Raw genomic sequence first — 26,175 nt, forward strand, 5'->3', positions numbered from 1 at the left:
GGTAACAAAGTGGCTTAAGGATAACAAAGTCAATGTTTTGAAGTGGCCATCACAAAGCCCTGATCTCAATCCTATTGAAAATTTATGGGCAAAGCTGAAAAAGCAGGTGCGAACAAGGCGACCTACAAACCTGGATCAGTTACACCAGTTTTGTCAGGAGGAATGAGCTTAAATTCCGAACAACTATTATGAGAAGCTTGTGGAAGATATCCCAAACGTTTGACCCAAGCCATTCAGTTTAAGAGCAATGTTACCAAATACTAATGAAATGTATGAGGGTGTGTGTGTATAGATAGATAGATAGATAGATAGATAGATAGATATAGTACAGACCAAAAGTTTGGACACACCTTCTCATTTAAAGATTTTTCTGTATTTTCATAACTATGAAAATTGTACATTCACACTGAAGGCATCAAAACTATGAATTAACACGTGGAATTATATACTTAACAAAAAAGTGTGAAACAACTGAAAATATGTCTTATATTCTAGGTTCTTCAAAGTAGCCACCTTTTGGTTTGATGACTGCTTTGCACACTCTTGGCATTCTCTTGATGAGCTTCAAGAGGTAGTCACCGGAAATGGTTTTTACTTCACATAGAATGTATATGTATACACACACACACATATACTTACACATGTATGTGTATATATATTATACACTGTGTTCCAAATTATTATGCAAATAATATTTTCTCAGATTTTCCCAAATTACCTATATGAATTGCAGTCATTGAAATTTTCCAGTCAAATAACTATTAGAGTACAATTGAAAGGTTTTTGTACAAACTGCCTATGATAACAGTATATTTTAAAAAAAATAAAACACTCAAACTGCACTCAAAATGCATGTTCCAAATTATTATGCACAGCAGAGTTTTCAACCTTTTCATTTTAATAAAGAACAAAAAAATGGTCATTTTTGAAATTATAAGCATTAGCAGGTTATTACAAACTGAAATCAAACAGTTTTCAACTCAAAACTTTATTCTAGGCGATGTTACATTTGCACATAGGACCGCTTGTTCGAAAGGAGCTTCTGAACTCTCTCGTCCATTGAATTTGTCAGGTTTTGGATGGTTTCTGCTTTAATTGTTTTGCATGAGGACAGAATACCCTCCCAGAGCTGTTGCTTAGATGTGAACTGCCTCTCGCCATCATAGACACTCCTTTTGATGATGCTCCAGAGGTTCTCAATGGGGTTGAGGTCGGGGGAGCATGGGGGCCACACCATAAGTTTGTCCCCTTTTATGTCCATAGCAGCCAGAGATGCAGATGTGTTATGTGCAGCATGAGACGGGGCATTATCATGCATGAAAATGATCTTGCTGCGGAATGCACGGTTCTTCTTCTTGAACCATGGAAGGAAGTGCTGTTTGAGAAACTCAACATACGTTATGGCGTTCATCTTTACCCCTTCAGGGATCCTAAAAGGGCCGACAATCTCTCTCCCCATGATTCCAGCCCAAAACATTACTCCACCTCCTCCTTGTTAGCGCCGTAGCTGTGTTTGCATGGGGTGTCCATCAACCAGCCATCCTCCACTCCATCCATCTGGACCATCGAGATCATTTCATGCATGATAATGCCCCGTCTCATGCTGCACATAACACATCTGCATCTCTGGCTGCTATGGGCATAAAAGGGGACAAACTTATGGTGTGGCACCCATGCTCCCCTGACCTCAACCCCATTGAGAACCTCTGGAGCATCATCAAAAGGAGTGTCTATGATGGCGGGAGGCAGTTCACATCTAAGCAACAGCTCTGGGAGGGTATTCTGTCCTCATGCAAAACAATTGAAGCAGAAACCATCCAAAACCTGACAAATTCAATGGACGAGAGAGTTCAGAAGCTCCTTTCGAACAAGGGGTCCTATGTGCAAATGTAACATCACCTAGAATAAAGTTTTGAGTTGAAAACTGTTTGATTTCAGTTTGTAATAACCTGCTAAAGCTTATAATTTCAAAAATGACCATTTTTTTGTTCTTTATTAAAATGAAAAGGTTGAAAACTCTGCTGTGCATAATAATTTGGAACATGCATTTTGAGTGCAGGTTGAGTTTTTTATTTTTTTAAAAATATACTGTTATCATAGGCAGTTTGTACAAAAACCTTTCAATTGTACTCTAATAGTTATTTGACTGGAAAATTACAATGACTGCAATTCATATAGGTAATTTGGGAAAATCTGAGAAAATATTATTTGCATAATAATTTGGAACATAGTGTATGTGACATTCAGAAATAGTGCTGTTGCTTCCAAAGCATCCAGCAGCTAGAGGGGTTAACACAATCACAGAAGACAGGGAGTGTTTTAGCGGAGCTCCAGGGGGCTTGTGGATAACTTGTTGTTGTATTCTTGCTGTAGCCAAAGGGAGAAGTGGTGTGTGTGATATGTATCTCACAGAAGTGCAGGAAAGCGAACAGGATTCAAGTCAAGGGTGAAGCTCAATACAGGACAGATACCCTGCACTGTTAGTTGAGGAAGTCTATCGTTGGGCAGGAAGATAAGGACTGGAAGGAATTGTGTCACAGGGATCATATCCCTCATCAAACTCCCCCCCCATCTCCATGCAGGATAAAGAATGCTGTGTACTATTGTGTCCTTGTGAAGGAAAAGCCTGTGGTTGTGTATCCATAGAAGTGTGCTGCTAAGAGATCTAATCTATACTAAATTATGCTACTGAGGAGACTGTAATACTGTGCCTTGTGAAGAAACTACTGTATTTTTACTGGAGTCGGTTGCTCAAGAAACTCAGACTGTACTGTAATGAAGATTGTTGCTGTAATATCCCTGAATTGCACTGGCTGTACTTCAGATTAAATTTCACTGTTCAACTGTTGAAAAGGACTCTTGTCAGATGTGTCTGGTCAGCAATTGAATCTATTGTGTGCCTGAGAGAAGCTGCAGCCTATAGTCGCCCTGAGTAACGGTTCCCCCAGGATTCCAAAGAATGCATGAAACCCGTCTCGCCCTATCTGAACCTAGTGGCGTGCGTGTAACTTATACATAAGATTTTTTTTCAGATATTACTGTTTTAAACATTTCTATAAAAAAAAAACAGCACAACTGCAATAATGAACAAAAAAAAATATTTTCATAGTTACAATTTGAAGAGAAGAGACAACAATAAACGTCATGTTGAGCTTTACATTTATGTGCAATGTCTATCTGAAGGAGCAGGTAGAGATTGTAGATTTTAAAAGGAAATTTGTCCTAATCCTATCCATCCTCTTTGTGGGTCCTTTTATCATAGTAAAGGTTAATTATGCTTTATGAACCTAAAAGCTTCTGTTTTCCAGTTCATAACTTGCCTACAAGGTACCAGCTGTTTGTGCTCTTCACACTGCCTACCCCATACTGACTTCTACTGGGAACAGCTGCTATGAAACGTCTGTGGGCACATGTATGTGTTTAATTGGCACCAAGCCTGAAATGAACCCCATCTCTTCACTCTAAATCAGGCATTATGGAAGCACCAAAAAGATTCTTCAATAACAAGGTTGTTTTCTCAGCCTTATGAATAATAAAATCCATTAATTAGTCAACTATTGTCCCAGTTAAAACGTATGCGACATAGCCCAGATCATATTTTATTTTTAAGGTCATAGAGTTCTGATACTTTTGAAGTTCTTAAGTAAAATATTTGGCTGTCATGTTAGTTGTAAATCAACTTTATTTTTCCATACATATAAATTTTGTAATGTGTTAGCCTTTTATTGGTATCAAATAGAAATATATTGTAGAAGATAAATACTAAGATTTCAATTTTATACTCTATGGCTATGTTCACATGTTGCTTTTTTGTTGTTTTTTTTCTGCCGACATACCTGCCCTCTTGGCAGTAAAGAGGCTGCTTACAAATAGCAGGTTTTGCTGTATTTTTGGCTCCCAAAGTTCAAGATGAGTGATGGGATGGGATGAGTGATGGGATATTTCATTATTTTATTTTATTATTTTAATTGTCCTATCTCGGTATTTTTTAAATTTACGGTACAGTGGGTGTTATTCAGTGTATTAATTTTTATTTTTTGTGTTTTTCTTGCATTCAAGCGTATCTGGAATTTTACTATACCCTCAATTCGTGTATATACCCGTGTGCATGTCGTCTTCTGGAGAAAAAAAAACCAGATTCATCTATTGACATCTTGAGTGATGCGGTTTACATATCAAATGTGATAAGATAACAAAATGACATATCATTATCAGCCATATTATTATTATTATTTATTTATTATTATAGCACCATTTATTCCATGGCACTTTACATGTGAAAAAGGGGTATTCATACAAGAACAATTACAATAATCTTGAACACAATGTGACGGCGACTGGTACAGGAGGAGTGAGGACCCTGCCCTTGAGGGCTCACAGTCTACAAGGGATGGGTGAGGATACAGTAGGTGAGGGTAGAGCTGGTCGTGCAGCGGTATTGGTGGAGTGGTGGTTACTGCAGTTTGTAGGCTTGTCGGAAGAGGTAGGTCTTCAGGCTCTTTTTGAAGGTTTCCACGGTCGACGAGAGTCTGATGTGTTGGGGTAGAGAGTTCCAGAGTAGGCGGGAAGCACGGGAGAAATCTTGTATGCGATTGTGGGAGGAGGAGATAAGAGGGGAGTATAGAAGGAGATCTTGTGAGGATCGGAGATTGCGTGCGGGTATGTAGCGGGAGACTAGGTCAGAGATATATGGAGGAGACAGGTTGTGAATGGCTTTGTATGTCATGGTTAGGGTTTTGAACTGGAGTCTCTGGGCAATGGGGAGCCAGTGAAGAGATTGACAGAGAGGAGAGGCCGGGGAATAGCGGGGGGACAAGTGGATTAGTCGGGCAGCAGAGTTTAGGATGGATTGGAGCGGTGCGAGAGTGTTCGAAGGGAGGCCGCAGAGCAGGAGGTTGCAGTAGTCAAGGCGGGAGATGATGAGGGCGTGCACTAGGGTTTTTGCAGATTCATGGTTGAGCAATGTGCGGATCCGGGAGATATTTTTGATTTGGAGTCGGCAGGAAGTGGAAAGGGCTTGGATATGTGGTTTGAAGGAGAGTTCAGAGTCCAGGGTTACCCCAAGGCAGCGAGCCTGAGGGACTGGGGAGAGTGGGCAGCCATTGACTATGATGGATAGGTCAGTTGGGGAGGTTGAATGAGATGGCGGAAAGATGATGAATTCTGTTTTGTCCGTGTTAAGTTTTAGAAATCTAGCAGAGAAGAAGGATGAAATAGCAGACAGACATTGTGGGATTTTGGTTAGTAAGGAGGTGATATCGGGTCCTGAGAGGTAGATCTGTGTGTCATCAGCATAGAGGTGATAATGAAAGCCATGAGACTCTACGAGCTGTCCCAGGCCTAAGGTGTAGATGGAGAAGAGCAGGGGTCCTAGAACTAAACCTTGGGGGCACCGACAGATAGGGGGCGAGATGAGGAGGTGGTCTGTGAGTGAGAGACACTGAATGTCCTGTCTGTTAGGTATGAGGAGATCCAGGATAGGGCCAAGTCTGTGATGCCGAGAGATGAGAGAGTTTGTAGTAAGAGGGAATGGTCCATTGTGTCGAAGGCAGATGACCGGTCTAGGAGGAGGAGGAGGACCGAGTAGTGTTGCTTAGATTTGGCGGTTAGTAGGTCGTTGGTTGACTTTAGTCAGTGCAGTTTCAGTAGAATGGTGCGGTCGGAAACCAGATTGTAGGCGGTCGAAGGGGGAGCAGCAGGATAGGTGGGAGGACAGCTCAGAATGGATGTGTTGTTCCAGTAGTTTTGAGGCATAGGGGAGAAGTGATATGGGGCGATAGCTAGACAGAGAGGATGGGTCAAGGGAGGGCTTTTTGAGGATTGGTGTGATTGTCATGTTTGAAGTATGAGGGGAAGACACCAGTTGTTAGTGACAGTTTGAAGAGGTGGGCTAGGGGTGGGATGAAGATAGTGGAAAGGTTTGGGTTGGGGTGGGACGGGATTGGGTCAAGTTTACAGGTGGTGAGGTGTGATTTGGAGAGCAAAGAGGAAAGTTGATCTTCCGTAATGGTGGAGAATGTGGTTTTGGAGGAGGAGGGTTGAGTAGGTGTGGTGAGGGGCTGTGGGGGCTTTAGGCAAAAGCTTTGTCTGATGGTGTCAATCTTCTGCTTGAAGAATGAGGCAAAGTCTTCGGCTGAAATAAGAGGAGAGGGAGGAGGCACTGGGGGACGGAGGAGAGAATTTAAGGTGTTGAATAGTTTGGGGTTGTGAGACAGGGAGGATATGAGAGATGCGAAGTATGTTTGTTTTGCTGCAGTGAGTGTGGACTTGAAGATAGTGAGGGACTGTTTGAATGCGATGAAGTGCTCATTGGAGTGGGACCTTTTCCATCTACGCTCAGCAACCCTGGAGGCCCGTCGCAGTTCTTTAGTTAGGCTGGTGTGCCAGGGTTGTCTGTTGATCGTGCGAGCTTTGGTATGTGTGAGGGGGGCGACTGAATCGAGAGCTGCAGCTGTTGTATAAAGTGGCAGCAACATCTGCATCATGTAAGGAACTAATGTCTGTAAGAGGGAGAAGGGATTCAGAGAGTGAGTGTAGGTCAAGGTGTTTGAGATTTCTGCGAGGGTATGCAAGTTTGTGGAGTGGGGATTGTTGCCCTGGAGAGGAGAGGGTAGAGAATGTAAGTAGGTTGTGGTCAGAGAGAGGAAGAGGTGAGTTAGAGAGGTTAGATAGGGAACAGAGGCGGGTGAAGATGAGGTCCAGTGTGTGGCCGTCTTTGTGGGTGAGTGTGGAAGACCACTGGGTAAGACCGAAGGAGGAAGTGAGGGATAGAAGCTTAGAGGCATCTGAGAGGGAAGTGTCAATGGGGATGTTGAATGTAAAAAAGGAGAGAACAGGGCGCAATGGGTGACTCAATAATGCAATTTGTAGAGGGGTGTGGGAGTGGCTACTAACCTTATGGAGTTGTGCACCTCTGCACAACCCCAGTGTAAAGCTCCACAAGCTCTGCTCTGTTGGTGGCTGTCATCTGCTTTCAGCGGCGTTCACAGATCCTGATCTCACGGTGGTGGGTCACGTGATCAGGTTAGTTGCGCATATCGCCGAGATGGACGCCCAGCTTCACCAACACTCCCGGCAGTGTTCCGGAGGGGTTAGGGCAGCGCAGCTTGGAAACCAGGGTAGTAACTCTTAGTTAACTTCATCCCACAGGTGGTTGAACAAGTAAATAAAGGCTGCTCTACCGCACCCCAGCAGGGGGAAAAAGATGATCCGTGAATGTGAATAGCGGTATCAGAGCGCCAATAACGCGTTTCGGTGGACAAGGCCACCTTCATCAGATGAAGGTGGCCTTGTCCACCGAAACGCGTTGTGTGTATTAATAAATCAGTCATTTTAATTAATTTTTGCCCTGTTATTGGCGCTCTGATACCGCTATTCACATTCACTGAATGGGGATGTTGAAGTCGCCCATGAGGATATTGGGGATGTCAACGGAGAGGAAATGAAGTAGCCAAGTGGTGAAGTGGTCAAAGAAAGTGGTGGCTGATCCTGGGGGGCAGTAGATGACAGCCAGTTGGAGGTTGGAGGGGGAGTAGATGCGCACGCAGTGCACTTCAAAAGAGGGGAGAGTAATTGAGGGTGGCAGTGGGATATGGGTGAAGGAGCAGTTATCTGAGAGAAGGAAACCTATTCCTCCACCGTGCTTGCTGGTGGGGCGGGGGGTATGGGAGAGGTGGAATCCGCCATACGAAAGTGCAGCAGGAGAGGCCGTGTCGGAGGGGGTGAGCCAGGTTTCAGTGATGCCGAGGAAGAAAGCTTGTTAGTGATGAAGAGATCGTGAATGTAGGAAAGTTTGTTGCAGACAGAGCGAGCGTTCTATAGAGCTCCTGTTAGGGGGACTGGGGAAGCGGGGGCTGTGCGGATGGGTATAAGGTTAGAAGGGTTACGAGAGTTTGGGATAGATCGTGGGTAGGAGGTGGAAGTGATTGTAGGGATGTGGTGAGGAGGGCAGGGATGTGGAGATGTCGCTGGCAGTGAGGAAGAGCAGAGAAAGTGTTAGTAGGTGGGAGCAGGAGAGGGCATGAGGTGGCTGTCTGTGTTTGGAGACAAATACTATTTATGTAAACAGCACTTGTATCATTAGTTGATGAGATGCTGTATGTTTACATTGCACTATTGCACTTAATTCCACTATTCTGAACCTTCAGCAATACCTCTTACGGTGTGTGCGCATGCGCGTCATCCTGTGCCGGGCATCTTCCTGTCCTCCCATCTATTGCGCTTCTGTGGAATGCGGCTAGGCGCCTACTGACCAGCGTGACTGCAATGGTGATTGATGGGCGGCAGCGGGGCTCTGATGTGTGGCCCACATGCGCCAAATATGCCACTGTGATTGTTCCTGACGGATCATGTGATTGTACTGTCCTGATATATATACTGAGACACTCAGTGTATTAGGCCACAACCCCTGAAGAAGCAACAATCGCGAAACGCGAGTTGGGGAGTCTGGGCTAGTGCACTGCCAAAACTACAGCAATGGGTAATTACGGTGTATTATACTAACATCATGTTATGTATCTAGTGTTATTGCCTAAATGTTTTGTGTGATGATAGACAGCACTAATGAAACTTGTCCATATTACTTGAAGTGCTGCCTACATCACACAATTGCCATATAAATTATAGCAAGTTATTGGGGAGATGGATTCATTCAGCTACTAGCATATACTATGACTGAATTTGGTCATGTCTCCTCAGTAAAGTATATATAGGATCCATTGTATAGGCTTCTGTGACATAAGTAAGGTTTTCTAACACTAAAATGTTCCCAGCTGTCCCATGAATTAGCAGTAGTCTTTGCCCTGAAACTGGGTTTTTCTTCATTGATTCCTTCATACTTGCCTGATATGTATGGTTTTAAAGTAATCGTTCAATAAAACTTAATTTTTATCAAGTGGCATGGACTATGTGTCCTCTGTACGTTCATATTTAGAATATAAAAATTATCCCTCCATGCTGTCAGCTTTATTCGCTCGTAGCACACATCATTAATTTCAATATTAAGCAGAATAGGAGGAGACTTGAATTCCTGTAGCACTTTACTTCCGCCCTGCTCTTCAGTGTTGAAGCCGCACTACAGCCTTAATGCATAGAACATTTATTTAAGATCTAATGGTTTAAATGGTTCATAGTCACGTGGTAGTAGCAACCTTTTGGATTTTGTCCTACATCAGGCAGATTGGTTGTGTTGTGGGCACAGTAAAAGAACTATTACACATGTAAGGAGAAGATCACATGCCTATTATATCCACTGCTCCCTGTGTCTCTCCCTTCCCTCCTTGTCTAAAGTGGGATGGTGTTTCTCATGCTGGGAAGCATATAGAATTGAACTTTGTAAATAGTAGAGAAGCAACTTTATTAGTACACTTAAGTATTCAAAACTATTATCCACTAAAGTGGAAAATTCTGTACTCTATATTCTATAGTATCCCTATGTAGTAAGGAAAGAGTAAGGGCTCGTTCACAAGTCAGTTATTCATGTACAAGTGCTATCCGCTTTTATTTTTCACAGGTAGCACTTGTACCTATGACAGTCTTTATGGGGCTCTTGACATGTCTGTGATTTTCTTTTTTCTTTTTTTTTTTTTTTTGCAGACTGTGCAAAATTGTAGAGACATTTCAGATAATGATCAAATTCTATGAGTCCGCGAAAAAAGAAATCCGACAACACTCTGATGCTGGCTGATGGAATGTGGAGAAACATTTTTTTTTTTTTAAATAGTGATAAAAAAAACAAAAACCGTGTCACTCTGATGAAAATGACTGATGAATCTCGGGCCGTTTCTCTCTTAAAAACAAAATCTGACAGAATATGTGACTTAGAACTAGAACACTCCCTAACGTTCCATTACTTCAGTTACAATAAATCTATATAATAATCTCCACTAATATAATCCAAATAATACATATATAATGTTCTTTCTTTATGTACTGCTGCTGTTACATTTACCCATTTTATTGTTCTTTTTCTCTAATTCCTCTCTGCACTACTATAATCGAGGTAATGTATCAATAATCTCATTATTCTGCTATTGTAATGTAAATATAGCAGAAACGATGTATAGATGTTTCCAATGCCTCAATGCATTTCTCCCAGTGTGTGTACTCCGGGCACATCAGGAGGCCAATTAAAGTTAAACGCATGCGGTGATATCATTGAGAGCTCTGAAGTGCAGTGATGGCGCTAAAGCCCTTTGATTGGCCATCAGCAGTTATACACCTGATGGTAGATACTGGCAATTGTGCATTGTAAAATAAAGTGCAAATAGATCTAACTCAGTCTTCACAATGGACCTATGATACCTCCAACATATCTGTATCACCGTAGATAATGGTAACTTTTGGTAATTAAATTAGGAGAAAGGAGCCGTTTTCAGCACATGTGGCTAAGCGTTGAAGGGAATACTGTGGAGGCTATTTTTTCAATGGAGGTACACTTTTAAACAAGTTGCCCACTACTTTGATAACTCCTTCTTATACCCCACGTTTGGCCCCAATAAAATAAAAAAGCTTATACTCCCCTCCTGTGCTGGCGCCGTTTCCAGCGGTGTCGGCGCTCGCTCTTCCCCGGGCTCCAGTGTGGTTGTTGTGACACATGACCCCGGGACACAAACAACGCCGGCGTCACTGTTTCCACCTTCGTACAAATTTAACATGAAGAGGAAGTCCGAGATCAGCCGCAGCCCAGACTTCCTCTTCATGTTAAGTTAGACAGAAGGTGGAAACAGTTACGCCGGTGCTGATTGGGCACTTGGCTCTTGTGTCACAACAACTGCACGGGAGCCCCGGGACCCCGAGTGCCGGCATGGGAGATCAGTATAAGCTTTTTTTTATTTTATTGGGGCCAAACATTTAGATCAAGAAGAGTTTGTCCTAGTAGTGGACAACCCCTTTAAGAAGCTGTTGCCTTGTCTTTGGAAGGCAATCTTGGAAGGAAAGTTAAAGAAGACTTCATATAAGGTCATGGGTATTTCTGTGTACTTGCGCTTTCAAGGGAATCTGTCAATAGGATCAACCCTCCTACGCTGTCTATATATATATATATATATATATATATCAAGCTGAATAATATGATACTTTGATATCTGCCATCTGATAAATTATTCCTGAGAAATCCACATTTTTATTCTATGTTAATGAGCTGTTTCAGGCTATGGGCCAGACATAGATCTGCATGAGACTCTGCCTCCAGAGAATATTTTTAAATAAAAGGGGGTGTTACCAGTGTGAGACTTGTAATGGCCACTCTCCTGATCTCACAGCAGAGCTGTGTGTGATTATACCTGACACATCTGCAGGTTCCTCTTCGCTCCTGTTTCCATCTCACAGGTAGATAGTGTTGTAATATTGTTGCTGTGCAGCAGAGCTTAGAGAGCTGCAAAAAGTGTTTGCAAGAAGACAAAATGCAGTTCTGCTGTTCTGTGTTAGTTACTTGTTTCACACTGGTAACTCCCTCTTTTATTTAAAACAAGCTCTGGAGATAGATTCTTATGCAGATCAGTGTCTGGCCATAGCCTGGAACAGCTCATTTGCATAAAAAAAAATTTGGATTTCTCTGGAATAAGACATTTGTATCACAGATATCATTTTAGTCAGCTTCCAATTAGCTACATGCCCATATAAATGGCTTAGGAGGGCTGATCCCACATACCTATTCCCTTTAAGAGCTTTGGGCAGGACCGAGAACCTCCAGAGAGTCTGGGAAAGAAGAACACTCCCGACAATAGCTTGGAATAGGTTTATCAGCATGAAATATAATGACAGTCTGCTCTTTACACTGGTCTCACTGCAGAGCTGTGTGTGATTAAAGTGTTGGAGCATAGAAGAGCTGAGTGTGTATACTAACACTTCTTCAGCCTTCTTCTTACTGATGCCAGTGTGGTGGGGGAGGGGCAGGAGAGCAGATCTGAGCTATGTTTCATTACAAACACTTATCAGTTCTCCTCGCAATGCTCTCAGCTCTGATGTATTGCCCATCCCCCACATTGACTGCCATGAGATGAAAGCTGAAAGATGTTAAGTGCAGACATAAGGGTAATTACAATTTCAGGCACTTTGTAATAATACACAGCCCTGCAGTGAGATTGGTGAGGAGGGCAGACTGGAGAAATCTGCTGTAAACTATTGTGGGGGCGTATTCTTGTATCGCCTGCCTGTTGCTGCTTGCTTATGATTGGACAACATCATACACGGTGAGAAGAAGTACACGCCCCCCAGAGGCAGACTCTCGGGAAGATCTCTGTTCTGCCCAAAAATCTTAACATAATAAGAAAAAGATGGACTTCTCTGGAATAAAACATCGCATTGTAGATGTCTGGGTCGCATGTTATTCAACGTTCTATGATCTGAATGCCCATATAGACGGCTGATCTTTCTGACAGATTCCCTTTAAGGCTTGGAAATGCCATGACAAAGAATAAGACCGCTACAAATGTATGCGGCGTACAGCATATGGTAATGAGGAAGTATCCACAGATTAGTAAGACGTTGGCAAAGTTTAATAAGTTAGAATTCGGAATGTTCCATTTTAAATTTAACAGTGATAGTTGCAATGGAAACCACATTATTTTAAAATTTTATATGTCTTGTTTATTTTATTTGAATTTTTTTTGTGTTTTTTTTTTTACAGCGGTTTTTGGCATTGTTGCTGCACACAGTCCCGAAGAAAGCGCACATCCACCTCAGGTAAGCGATTTTTATAAAGTCATTCTCGCTCTACATCAGTTATACACGTAAATGTAAATATCTAGTTAGAAGGCCACATTAAACAATTGTTACAAGTTGCTTTATTTAATTTTACAGGTTTGATTTTATCTTTTATATATATTTTGTTTTCCTTTTTTCCATCCATGAGAAAAAAAATGAAGGAGCTTTAAATTTGCTTTCTCCTGAAAACAGAAAAAGAAAACAAAAAAACAAAAAACAACCTTGCTGTCAAACAATCTCTCTATATATTAGAATTGTGTAAGCCGCTTGAAATTCCCTCTGGTCAAATAGGTACAAAATCAGAATGAAATTTCTTGTATGAATCAAATAACCAGAGAGCAATGATACAGCGCCGTACAATGCAGCAGGTCACCCCATTATGAGATTCCCTACAGCGGTTTATTTGCTGATCTATATCTTGTACTATTATGATCCTTAAAGCATACCACTATTTTTGTTGAACTGAAAATTGTTTTTCTGAATATCTTCTAAAATGCCAAATGAAACCCGTGTTCTACCGAGCAAACCCTGCAATGAAAACGTGATTTCTATATTCTGAAAACCTCAAAAAAAAATATCTTACGATTATTGTAGCCACCTTTAATTGAATAGTCAACCCTTCTTTACCTTATAAAAGTCTAGTCCTATAGGAGTTTACATAACATTTACTTTAATATTGATAAAAAGCAAAGATGGCCATTAGTAAGCGTAAAATCACAATATTACCTTGACATGAATGGGCATATAGTGTTATTACTACCTAGAACAGTTACCCTATATTAGCATCAATGGTGCCCGTATTGAGTTTACTTACTCTAGTCTATTTATGTACATTTCTTTGCAAACTCCTCAGTCCTCTTGTCCAAAGGAGATGTCTCTAATTGAGAACCTAAATGCATTTATATGATCACCATATACAGCAGGTGAAATAAGTATTAAATACGTCACTAATCTTCCAAGTAAATATATTTCTAAAGGTGCTATTGACATGACATTCTCATCAGATGTCAGTAACAACCCACCCAAGCAAAGAAATCAAGCCATAGATGTCCATAAATTAAGTTATGTGTAATAATGAGAAATGACACAAGGAAAAAGTACCAAACGCCTGAAGAAAGAGAGGTGCAGAAAGCCATGAAAGTTATGACACCCGCTGATATCTATCAGTAATTAGAAAGCAATCCTGCTACTTAGTGAAGAATAATATCAGCGGATTCAACTGATGGCCTATAAAAAGGTGTCTCATCACCGAGGTGCCACACAAGAAACTTCACATAATGGGTAAAACCAGTGGGCTGTCTCAAGACCTTCGCAACCTTATTGTTGCAAAGCATACTGTTGGCCTATAAAAAGGTGTCTCATTACCAAGGTGCCACACAAGAAACATCTCATGATGGGTAAAACCAGTGAGCTGTCTGAAGACCTGTGCATTGACCTTCCTCAGATGCACGGATTGCCTCCATAGAAAAAGCATAGGCCATTGCTATGACAGGCTTCCGTAGTGTAGGGTGCAATACAATAATGGAGAATCCACTGTAGGCGGGGCTCTCTTGGTAGTGGATGCAGATGAGTACCATATTTTATCTTTATTGGTGTCTTTTATCGAAAGTTCTAATATATAACCCTAGATGCAATAACAGATTTTCCTGCACGAGAATGCTTAAAGGGGTTTTCCCATGAACAAAGTTCATTTTAATCAATACTCTTGGAATAATAATAATTTCCACAACTGGATCAGCTGTGATCCTGTGCTGTAATGTCTGTATACTCTTTTGCTTCCTCCCCTGCCCTGGAGCTGTGGTATGATCAGACCATGTTCCTGCACGGTCAGAAACATCCATTACACAGTACACAGCAGGGGCACATTTATAAGAATATTTCGGGACCGGAACATTTTTTTAAACACATCCAATTATGGAAATTATTATTCCAAGATAAACTTTAAAATTAACTTTGTTCGTGGGTAAACCCATTTAATGTAGAATTTATATGTTTTGTGCTTGATTGCCTTTTTATAATAGCAAAACTGTTCATTTAAGGCTAGAAATACAAGGGAATGTGTCCTTTTTATAAAAGCGGGATTGTTTATATATACAGCCTTGACTAGCTCAAGGTACATGCATAAGTCGTGTGGCTCAGCCTATAAATAATGGCCATCAAAATGCCAAGATGGGGGACAAAGCAGCTCTGAAATGGCAAAGGCAAAATCCAATCCTTGATAAGTGGCAAGAAATGGAAATTCTTCATGTTTATGACAGTCAATAAAAAACTTTGTTCTTTTCCGATTAACAATTTTTGCATTTATCCAGCTTTAGAAGCACAACTCATTGGGGACGTAACATATGGCAAGCTGCAACTTTTTGTGGGCATTACTGATCATGCTGTATCCCTGCAATAACATTGATGATGATTTTGCTCAGAAATGATGGTTTCATAGAAAGTTGTTCTTTGACAGAATGTCTTATTGGTCATGAGATTAGAACAAATAATATTTTATGTTACACATCTGAAAGAGGATGTGACACCAGACAAACTTGTGATGGTTGATTCACTAAAAAAAAGTACAAGGAGGTTTGCCTCTCTTAAAAAAAATAAAAAAAATTGAATAACGTATTTTTCGGACTAGATGCACCGGACCATAAGACGCACCTAGGTTTTAGAGGAGGAAAATAGAAAAAAAAAGTAAGCAAAAAAATGTGGGCACGATGCACTGTTAAGGGGGAGGAGGTCTGCTGCTGACACTGGTATAGGGGTAATGTCCCCCAATTCTGATAATATCCCCTTCCTATTATACGTGGCCCCCATCCCCATCCTGGTATACATGGCACCCCTTCATCCTGGTATGCATGGCACCCCTCATCCCTATCCTGGTATGTATGGCACCCCTCATCCCTATCCTGGTATGTATGGCATCCCTCATCCCTATCCTGGTATTCATGGCACCCCTCATCCCGATGCTGGTATGCATGGCACCCCTCATCCCTATCCTGGTATGCATGGCACCCCTCATCCCTATCCTGGTATGCATGGCACTCCTCATCCCTATCCTGGTATGCATGGCACTCCTCATCCCTATCCTGGTATGCATGGCACCCCTCATCCCTATCCTGGTATGCATGGCACCCCTCATCCCTATCCTGGTATGCATGGCACCCCTCATATCTATCCTGGTATGCATGGCACCCCTCATACCTATCCTGGTATGCATGTCACCCCTCATACCTATCCTGGTATGCATGGCACTCCTCATCCCTATCCTGGTATGCATGGCACCCCTCATCCCTATCCTGGTATGCATGGCACCCCTCATACCTATCCTGGTATGCATGGCACCCACCATCCCTATCCTGGTGTGCATGGAACCCCTAATTCCTATCCTGGTATTCATTGCCCTCTCATCCGTATGCTGGTATGTATGATCCCCCTCATCCTTATCCTGGTATGTATGACCCCTTCATACTTATCCTCGTATGTATGGCCCCCTCATCCAGATCCTGGTATATATGGCCCCCTCATCCATATCCTGGTATGTATGGCCCCCTCATTATTGTCCTGGTATGTATGCCCCCCTCATCCTTATTCTAGTATGCGTGGTCCCCCCTAATCCCCATCACGCTGCATATAAAAAAAATAAACACTCCTACTCACCTCTCTTCTCTCTCCAGCGCTGCTTCCTTTCTGCCCACACTGATCTCGCCATGTGAGCCCCGCATGGCGTCACTGCCATGCGCGACTCACAAGGTGAGATCAGCTGCCGGAAGTCACTGCTCCCCACGCCAGGACTGTGTGCGCGGGGAGCAGTGACTTCATGCTCCTTAATAGCCGGCACACAGCGTAGCCGCAGCGCGGCTTCTGCTGCTGCCGGGCGATCACGTGTGCCCACTATTAAAGGGCATGAATATTCATGCCCTTTAATGGCGGGAACATGCGATCACCTGGCAGCAGCAGAAGCCGTGCGCTGCGGATACACTGTGTGTCGCTATTAAGGAGCATGAATATTCAGTGCTCCCCATTCCCATGGGCGTGGGGAGCAGTGACTATTAATTTTCTTTAGCAGCGGGGACAGTGTAGGCTGCAGCAGGCGGCTGCTGCCTCCTGTGCCCCGCTCCTCTGCTTCTACCGCTCACCCCACACAGTGTGTGTGTGTGTGTGTTTGTGTGTGTGGGGAAGGGGGAAGGAGACAGTAAGTTGGGGGGTTGCAGTAGCTCCGGAGTTGGTGAGGCACAGGTCCGGTGTTTGTAAGGCGGAAGCTCTGGTGGTGGTAAGGAGGCAGCGTGGTCCTGGCAGGCTGTAAGTTTTCTTGAAGAGATGGGTTTTCAGGTTCCGTCTGAAGGATCCGAATGTGAAGGCTAACCGGACTTGTTGAGGCACAGAATTCCAGAGGATGGGGGATATTCGGGAGAAGTCTTGGAGGCAATTGGGTGAGGAAAGAATAAATGTGGAGGAGAGGAGGAGGTCATTGGCGGACCGGTGATCACATAAGGGAATATAACGGGAGATTAGCTCAGAAAGTTTATGGATGGCTTTGTAGGTCAGTGTTAGTAGTTTGAACTGGATACGCTGGGCAATTGGGAGGCAGTGAAGGGATTTGCAGAGGGGGTAGCAGAGGAGTAGCGAGGAGAGAGATGAACTAGTCGGGCGGCAGAGTTAAGGACAGACTGGAGAGGTGCAAGAGTGTTAGCAGGTAGGCCACAGAGGATGCTGCAGAAGTCGAGGCGGGAGATGATGAGGGCATGCACAAGCAGTTTAGTAGATTGAGGGTTGAGGAAAGGACAGATTCTGGAAATATTTTTGAGCTGGAGGCGACAGGAGGTGGCGAGGGCTTGGATGTGAGGTTTGAAGGACAGAGCAAAGTCGAGGGTTACACCGAGGCAGCGGATTTCTGGTACACAGGAAAGACAGATGTCATTTATTGTGATAGATAGGTCAGATGGGGAAGATATGCGAGATAGAGAAAAGACGATGAGTTCAGATTTGTCCACATTGAGCTTGAGGAAGCGAGAGGAGAAGGAGGATATGGCTGATAGACATGCTGGGATTCTGGACAGCAGAGAGGTGACATCTGGGCCAGAGAGATAGATCTGGGTGTCATCAGCGTACAGGTGGTACTGGAAACCATGGGACTTTATGAGCTGTCCCAGGCCATAGGTATGGATGGAGAATAGTAGGGAACCTAGGACGGAGTCTTGAGGGACTCGAACAGAGAGAGGGCAAGATGAGGAGGGAGTGTGGGAGTGGGAGATGCTAAATGTGTGGTTGGAAAGGTATGAGGAGATCTAAGATAGGGCAAGGTCTTTGACCTCAAAGGAAAAGAGGATCTGTAGTAGGAAGCAGTGGTTAACTGTGTCGAAGGCAAAGGACAGGTCTAGAAGGAGGAGTATGGAGAATTGTCTGCCAGATTTGGCTGTAAGTAGGTCATTAGTAATTTTGGTAAGGGCAGTTTCGGTGGAATGGTGGGGACGGAAGCCAGATTGTTGGTTGTCAAGAGAGAGTTAGATGAGAGCTAAGAGGAAAGTTCAGCGTGAACATGCTGCTCAAGGAGTTTGGAGGCAAATGGAAGCAGTGATATGGGGCGATAGCTGGACAAAGGGGTTGGGTCGAGGGATAGCTTTTTGAGGATGGGCGTAGATGGGTAGTGCAAAAATGCAGCAAAATGCAGGTATCAGGTTTTGCTGCGTTTTTGCTGCAGAAAACTCAGGAACAACAGGTACTAAACTGTACCAGCATGAAAAATGTCGCAAAACCTGCTTCTTTACTGCCAAGAAAGCAGGTTTGCCTGCAGATAAGAATGAAGCAAAAGAGAAACGTGTGAGCATAGCCTTGCTTTCATAAATATACAGGTTTCAGGATTATTAAACTTTCCAATAGACCGACAGCACTGTAGTGGTTTAATAATAGCATTAATCATCAAAATGACAAAATTTTCCTAATAATTGTGGACACAGTGTATATTAGGGGAAAAATTCCTGCCTGACTGCACATATGGCAATCAGACTAGTTCCCTGGATCAACGTCCCATCAGAGAATCTAGCACCCATAACCTGTAATTATATATATACCGTACCTTTCGGACTATAAGATGCACTTTTTTCCTGCAAAATTTTGGAGGAAAATGGGGGGCGCGTCATAGTCCGAATGTTGGGGGGTGTATATATTATATATAATAGATATATATATATATATATATATATATATATATATATATATATATATATATATATATATATATATATATACATATATAGAGTACAGACCAAAAAGTTTGGGCACACCTTCTCATTTAAAGGTTTTTCTGTATTTTCATGACTTTGAAAATTGTACATTCACACTGAAGGCATCAAAACTATGAATTAACACATGTGGAATTATATACTTAACAAAAAAGTGTGAAACAACTGAAAATATGTCTTATATTCTAGGTTCTTCAAAGTAGCCACCTTTTGCTTTGATGACTGCTTTGCACACTCTTGGCATTCTCTTGATGAGCTTCAAGAGGTAGTCACCGGAAATGGTTTTCACTTCACAGGTGTGCCCTGTCAGGTTTCATAAGTGGGATTTCTTGCCTTTTAAATGGGGTTGTGACCATCAGTTGTGTTGTACAGAAGTCAGGTGGATACACAGCTGATAGTCCTACTGAATAGACTGTTAGCTGCTTTTTTCTTGCCATAATACAAATTCTAAGTAAAGAAAAACGAGTGGCCATCATTACTTTAAGAAATGAAGGTCAGTCAGTCCGAAAAATTGGGCAAACTTTGAAAGTGTCCCCAAGTGCAGTTGCAAAAACCATCAAGCTCTACAAAGAAACTGGCTCACATGAGGACCGCCCCAGGAAGGGAAGACCAAGAGTCACCTCTGCTTCTGAGGATAAGTTTATCCGAGTCACCAGCCTCAGAAATCACAGGTTAACAGCATCTCAGATTAGAGACCAGGTCAATGCCACACAGAGTTCTAGCAGCAGACACATCTCTTCAATAACTGTTAAGAGGAGACTTTGTGCAGCAGGCTTTCATGGTAAAATAGCTGCTAGGAAACCACTGATAAGGACAGGCAACAAGCAGAAGAGACTTGTTTGGGCTAAAGAACACAAGAAATGGACATTAGACCAGTGGAAATCTGTGCTTTGGTCTGATGAGTCCAAATTTGAGATCTTTGGCTCCAACCACTGTGTCTTTGTGCGACGCAGAAAAGGTGAACGGATGGACTCTACATGTCTGGTTCCCACCGTGAAGCATGGAGGAGGAGGTGTGATGGTGTGGGGGTGCTTTGCTGGTGACATTGTTGGGGATTTATTCAAAATTGAAGGCATACTGAACCAGCATGGCTACCACAGCATCTTGCAGCGGCATGCTATTCCATCCGGTTTGCATTTAGTTGGACCATCATTTATTTTTCAACAGGACAATGACCCCAAACACACCACCAGGCTGTGTAAGGGCTTTTTGACCAAGAAGGAGAGTGATGGGGTGCTACGCCAGATGACCTGGCCTCCACAGTCACCAGACCTGAACCCAATCGAGATGGTTTGGGGTGAGCTGGACCGCAGAGTGAAGGCAAAAGGGCCAACAAGTGCTAAGCATCTCTGGGAACTCCTTCAAGATTATTGGAAGACCATTTCCAGTGACTACCTCTTGAAGCTCATCAAGAGAATGCCAAGAGTGTGCAAAGCAGTCATCAAAGCAAAAGGTGGCTACTTTGAAGAACCTAGAATATAAGACATATTTTCAGTTATTCACACTTTTTTGTTAAGTATATAATTCCACATGTGTTAATTCATAGTTTTGATGCCTTCAGTGTGAATGTACAATTTTCAAAGTCATGAAAATACAGAAAAACCTTTAAATGAGAAGGTGTGCCCAATCTTTTTGGTCTGTACTGTATATATGTATATATATATATATATACAGTACAGACCAAAAGTTTGGACACACCTTCTCATTTAAAGATTTTTCTTTATTTTCATGACTTTGAAAATTGTACATTCACACTGAAGGCATCAAAACTATGAATTAACACATGTGGAATTATATACTTAACAAAAAAGTGTGAAACAACTGAAAATATGTCTTATATTCTAGGTTCTTCAAAGTAGCCACCTTTTGCTTTGATGACTGCTTTGCACACTCTTGACATTCTCTTGATGAGCTTCAAGAGGTAGTCACCGGAAATGGTTTTCACTTCACAGGTGTGCCCTGTCAGGTTTAATAAGTGGGATTTTTTGCCTTATGAATGGGGTTCGGACCATCAGTTGTGTTGTGCAGAAGTCAGGTGGATACACAGCTGATAGTCCTACTGAATAGACTGTTAGAATTTGTATTATGGCAAGAAAAAAGCAGCTAAGTAAAGAAAAATGAGTGGCCATCATTACTTTACGAAATGAAGGTCAGTCAGTGCGAAAACTTGGGCAAATATTGAAAGTGTCCCCAAGTGCAGTTGCAAAAACCATCAAGCACTACAAAGAAACTGGCTCACATGAGGACCACCCCAGGAAAGGAAGACCAAGAGTCACCTCTGCTTCTGAGGATAAGTTTATCCGAGTCACCAGCCTCAGAAATCGCAGGTTAACAGCAGCTCAGATTAGAGACCAGGTCAATGCCGCACAGAGTTCTAGCAGCAGACACATCTCTACAACAACTGTTAAGAGGAGACTTTGTGCAGCAGGCCTGCATGGTAAAAAAGCTGCTAGGAAACGACTGCTAAGGACAGGCAACAAGCAGAAGAGACTTGTTTGGGCTAAAGAACACAAGGAATGGACATTAGACCAGTGGAAATCTGTGCTTTGGTCTGATGAGTCCAAATTTGAGATCTTTAGTTCCAACCACAGTGTCTTTGTGCAACGCAGAAAAGGTGAACGGATGGACTCTACATGCCTGGTTCCCACCATGAAGCATGGAGGAGGAGATGTGATGGTGTGGGGGTGCTTTGCTGGTGACACTGTTGGAGATGTATTCAAAATTGAAGGCATACTGAGCCAGCATGGCTACCACAGCATCTTGCAGCGGCATGCTATTCCATCCGGTTTGCATTTAATTGGACCATCATTTATTTTTCAACAGGACAATGACCCCAAACACACTTCCATCACTTGACCAAGAAGGAGAGTGATGGGGTGCTACGCCAGATGACCTGGCCTCCACAGTCACTAGACCTGAACCCAATCGAGATGGTTTGGGGTGAGCTGGACCACAAAGTGAAGGCAAAAGGGCCAACAAGTGCTAAGCATCTCTGGGAACTCCTTCAAGATTGTTGGAAGACCATTTCCAGTGACTACCTCTTGAAGCTCATCAAGAGAATGCCAAGAGTGTGCAAAACAGTCATCAAAGCAAAATGTGGCTACTTTGAAGAACCTAGAATATAAGACATATTTTCAGTTGTTTCACACTTTTTTAAGTATATAATTCCACATGTGTTAATTCATAGTCTTGATGCCTTCAGTGTGAATGTACAATTTCCATAGTCATGAAAATACATAAAAATCTTAAAATGATAATGTGTGTCCAAACTTTTGGTCTGTACTGTATATCTATTATATATAATATATACACCCCCCAACATTCGGACTATGACGCGCCCCCCATTTTCCTCCAAAATTTTGCAGGAAAAAAGTGCATCTTATAGTCCGAAAGGTACGGTATATATATAATTACAGGTTATGGGTGCTAGATTCTCTGATGGGACGTTGATCCAGGGAACTAGTCTGATTGCCATATGTGCAGTCAGGCAGGAATTTTTCCCCTAATATACACTGTGTCCACAATTATTAGGAAAATTTTGTCATTTTGATGATTAATGCTATTATTAAATCACTACAGTGCTGTCGGTCTATTGGAAAGTTTAATAATCCTGAAACCTGTATATTTATGAAAGCAAGGCTATGTTCACACGTTTCTCTTTTGCTTCATTCTTATCTGCAGGCAAACCTGCTTTCTTGGCAGTAAAGAAGCAGGTTTTGCGACATTTTTCATGCTGGTACAGTTTAGTACCTGTTGTTCCTGAGTTTTCTGCAGCAAAAACGCAGCAAAACCTGATACCTGCATTTTGCTGCATTTTTGCACTACCCATCTACGCCCATCCTCAAAAAGCTATCCCTCGACCCAACCCCTTTGTCCAGCTATCGCCCCATATCACTGCTTCCATTTGCCTCCAAACTCCTTGAGCAGCATGTTCACGCTGAACTTTCCTCTTAGCTCTCATCTAACTCTCTCTTGACAACCAACAATCTGGCTTCCGTCCCCACCATTCCACCGAAACTGCCCTTACCAAAATTACTAATGACCTACTTACAGCCAAATCTGGCAGACAATTCTCCATACTCCTCCTTCTAGACCTGTCCTTTGCCTTCGACACAGTTAACCACTGCTTCCTACTACAGATCCTCTTTTCCTTTGAGGTCAAAGACCTTGCCCTATCTTAGATCTCCTCATACCTTTCCAACCACACATTTAGCATCTCCCACTCCCACACTCCCTCCTCATCTTGCCCTCTCTCTGTTCGAGTCCCTCAAGACTCCGTCCTAGGTTCCCTACTATTCTCCATCCATACCGATGGCCTGGGACAGCTCATAAAGTCCCATGGTTTCCAGTACCACCTGTACGCTGATGACACCCAGATCTATCTCTCTGGCCCAGATGTCACCTCTCTGCTGTCCAGAATCCCAGCATGTCTATCAGCCATATCCTCCTTCTCCTCTCGCTTCCTCAAGCTCAATGTGGACAAATCTGAACTCATCGTCTTTTCTCTATCTCGCATATCTTCCCCATCTGACCTATCTATCACAATAAATGACATCAGTCTTTCCTGTGTACCAGAAATCCGCTGCCTCGGTGTAACCCTCGACTTTGCTCTGTCCTTCAAACCTCACATCCAAGCCCTCGCCACCTCCTGTCGCCTCCAGCTCAAAAATATTTCCAGAATCTGTCCTTTCCTCAACCCTCAATCTACTAAACTGCTTGTGCATGCCCTCATCATCTCCCGCCTCGACTTCTGCAGCATCCTCTGTGGCCTACCTGCTAACACTCTTGCACCTCTCCAGTCTGTCCTTAACTCTGCCGCCCGACTAGTTCATCTCTCTCCTCGCTACTCCTCTGCTACCCCCTCTGCAAATCCCTTCACTGCCTCCCAATTGCCCAGCGTATCCAGTTCAAACTACTAACACTGACCTACAAAGCCATCCATAAACTTTCTGAGCTAATCTCCCGTTATATTCCCTTATGTGATCACCGGTCCGCCAATGACCTCCTCCTCTCCTCCACACTTATTCTTTCCTCACCCAATTGCCTCCAAGACTTCTCCCGAATATCCCCCATCCTCTGGAATTCTGTGCCTCAACAAGTCCGGTTAGCCTTCACATTCGGATCCTTCAGACGGAACCTGAAAACCCATCTCTTCAAGAAAACTTACAGCCTGCCAGGACCACGCTGCCTCCTTACCACCACCAGAGCTTCCGCCTTACAAACACCGGACCTGTGCCTCACCAACTCCGGAGCTACTGCAACCCCCCAACTTACTGTCTCCTTCCCCCTTCCTGTAGAATGTCAGCCCGCAAGGGCAGGGTCCTCTTCCCTCTGTACCAGTCTATCATTGTTTTATTTGTTACTGTAAGTGATATCTGTATTTTGTATGTAACCCCTTCTTATGTACAGCACCATGGAATCAATGACGCTATATTAATAATAATAATGGGTGAAAAGACGCTGAAAGGAGTGACATGCTGCAGTTTTCAAGTTCAGTCAGGAAAAAAAAAATGATGCCTGCATAATATTTCTGAAATCTCAGAGCTTTTGCTGGTACTGTAAAACACAGCTTTCAATTTGCATAAAAAAGCAGCAAAAACGCAACGTGTGACCATAGCCTAAGAGTGAGGCTTTGTCTTTCTTAAGAGAATAATTATCTGTGTGCAGAATTACTCTATAATATTCCATCTCAATTCTTTGTTTTAATCTGTGAAAGTAAGAATAACCAGCCAACTCAATGTGCAAAAATACATTTGACATTTCCAAAAAATATCAGTGATCACTACAGCCGCCCTTCTTTTCTGTAACAGTCTTATGCGCCATACATGAAGTCTGTCAGTTACTTAATCTGTTGCTGGTCAATTTTTGGACCGCACCAACCACAGCCTCCAAGACGTTGTTCAGAGAGGTGACTGTTTTCCTTCACCACAAATCTCCCGTTTAAGAAAGGCCACAAGTTCTCAATAGGGTTTAGGTCAGCTGAGCAAGGGCTGTGTCATTATTCGTTCATCTTTTAAAAGGGTGGTCCAAAGGCAAAGCAATTTTCTTCCAACTCCCTATCTATTTAGTCCCATAATCTAAGTTATTTTCTAATATACTTGCTTTAAAAATTCCCTACCGTTCCGTAAACTAAACTAACGGCTTTTGTATTTTTTTTTCCTATTTCCAGTCTGATGACGATTCGTTTGAGTATCCCAGTGCATTCTGGGATATTCAAAAGAGGCATCATCAGGGGGCAGAGGCTGCAGTCACTGTCACAGCCCCTCTCTGAAACAAAGCGTCATCAGTGTCTCGTTTCAGGGGCTGGTTCCTGCTCTGTCCCTGCGTGTCTCCCTGTGCGATGAGCGCAGCGTCCGGTCTGTTGCCGGTTTAGACTAATAGTAGTAAGTCGCAGCAGAGACCAATGGCGTCACTTGCAAGGGCGGCGCTAGTCTCTTCATCATTGCATAGTGACACCGCTCTGCTGCCAGCTTATTACTTTTGAAAAATCTGTCTTCAGATATTCTTAGCCCAGTCTTGATGTTTCTACTTTTGTGTCTTGTTCAGTGGTGGTTGGTTTCATCCTTCCTTACCTCGGCCATGTCTCTGAGCACTGAACACCTTGTACTTCTGTGTCTTGCTCAGTGGTGGTTGGTTTCAGCCTTCCTTACCTCGGCCATGTCTCTGAGCACTGAACACCTTGTACTTCTGTTTCTTGCTCAGTGGTGGTCGGGTTTCAGCCTTCCTTACCTCGGCCATGTCTCTGAGCACTGAACACCTTGTACTTCTGTGTCTTGCTCAGTGGGGGTCGGTTTCAGCTTCCTTACCTCGGCCATGTCTCTGAGCACTGAACACCTTGTACTTCTGTGTCTTGCTCAGTGGGGGTCGGTTTCAGCTTCCTTACCTCGGCCATGTTTCTGAGCACCTTGTACTTTTGTGTCTTGTTCAGTGGTGGTTGGTTTCAGCCTTCCTTACCTCGGCCATGTCTCTGAGCACTGAACACCTTGTACTTCTGTTTCTTGCTCAGTGGTGGTCGGGTTTCAGCCTTCCTTACCTCGGCCATGTCTCTGAGCACTGAACACCTTGTACTTCTGTGTCTTGCTCAGTGGGGGTCGGTTTCAGCTTCCTTACCTCGGCCATGTCTCTGAGCACTGAACACCTTGTACTTCTGTTTCTTGCTCAGTGGTGGTCGGTTTCAGCCCCCTTACCTCAGCCATGTCTCTGAGCACTGAACACCTTGTACTTCTGTGTCTTGCTCAGT

At 43.2% G+C, this 26,175-nt stretch overlaps 1 protein-coding gene across 1 annotated transcript in view; it reads left to right on the plus strand.

The window, feature by feature from the left end:
- Positions 1-26,175, plus strand: part of B3GLCT (beta 3-glucosyltransferase) — a 506,218-nt gene that overhangs the window by 109,650 nt on the left and 370,393 nt on the right. The window contains exon 2 of the mRNA XM_073662497.1: positions 12,629-12,684. Within this exon, the coding sequence (XP_073518598.1) occupies positions 12,629-12,684 (56 nt within the window). The remainder of the gene's footprint in view (positions 1-12,628; positions 12,685-26,175) is intronic.

This window comes from Phyllobates terribilis, unplaced genomic scaffold (genome assembly GCF_046119375.1).
Source record: "Phyllobates terribilis strain yellow unplaced genomic scaffold, ASM4611937v1 Scaffold_2__4_contigs__length_985480577, whole genome shotgun sequence".
NCBI classification, from domain to species: domain Eukaryota; kingdom Metazoa; phylum Chordata; class Amphibia; order Anura; family Dendrobatidae; genus Phyllobates; species Phyllobates terribilis.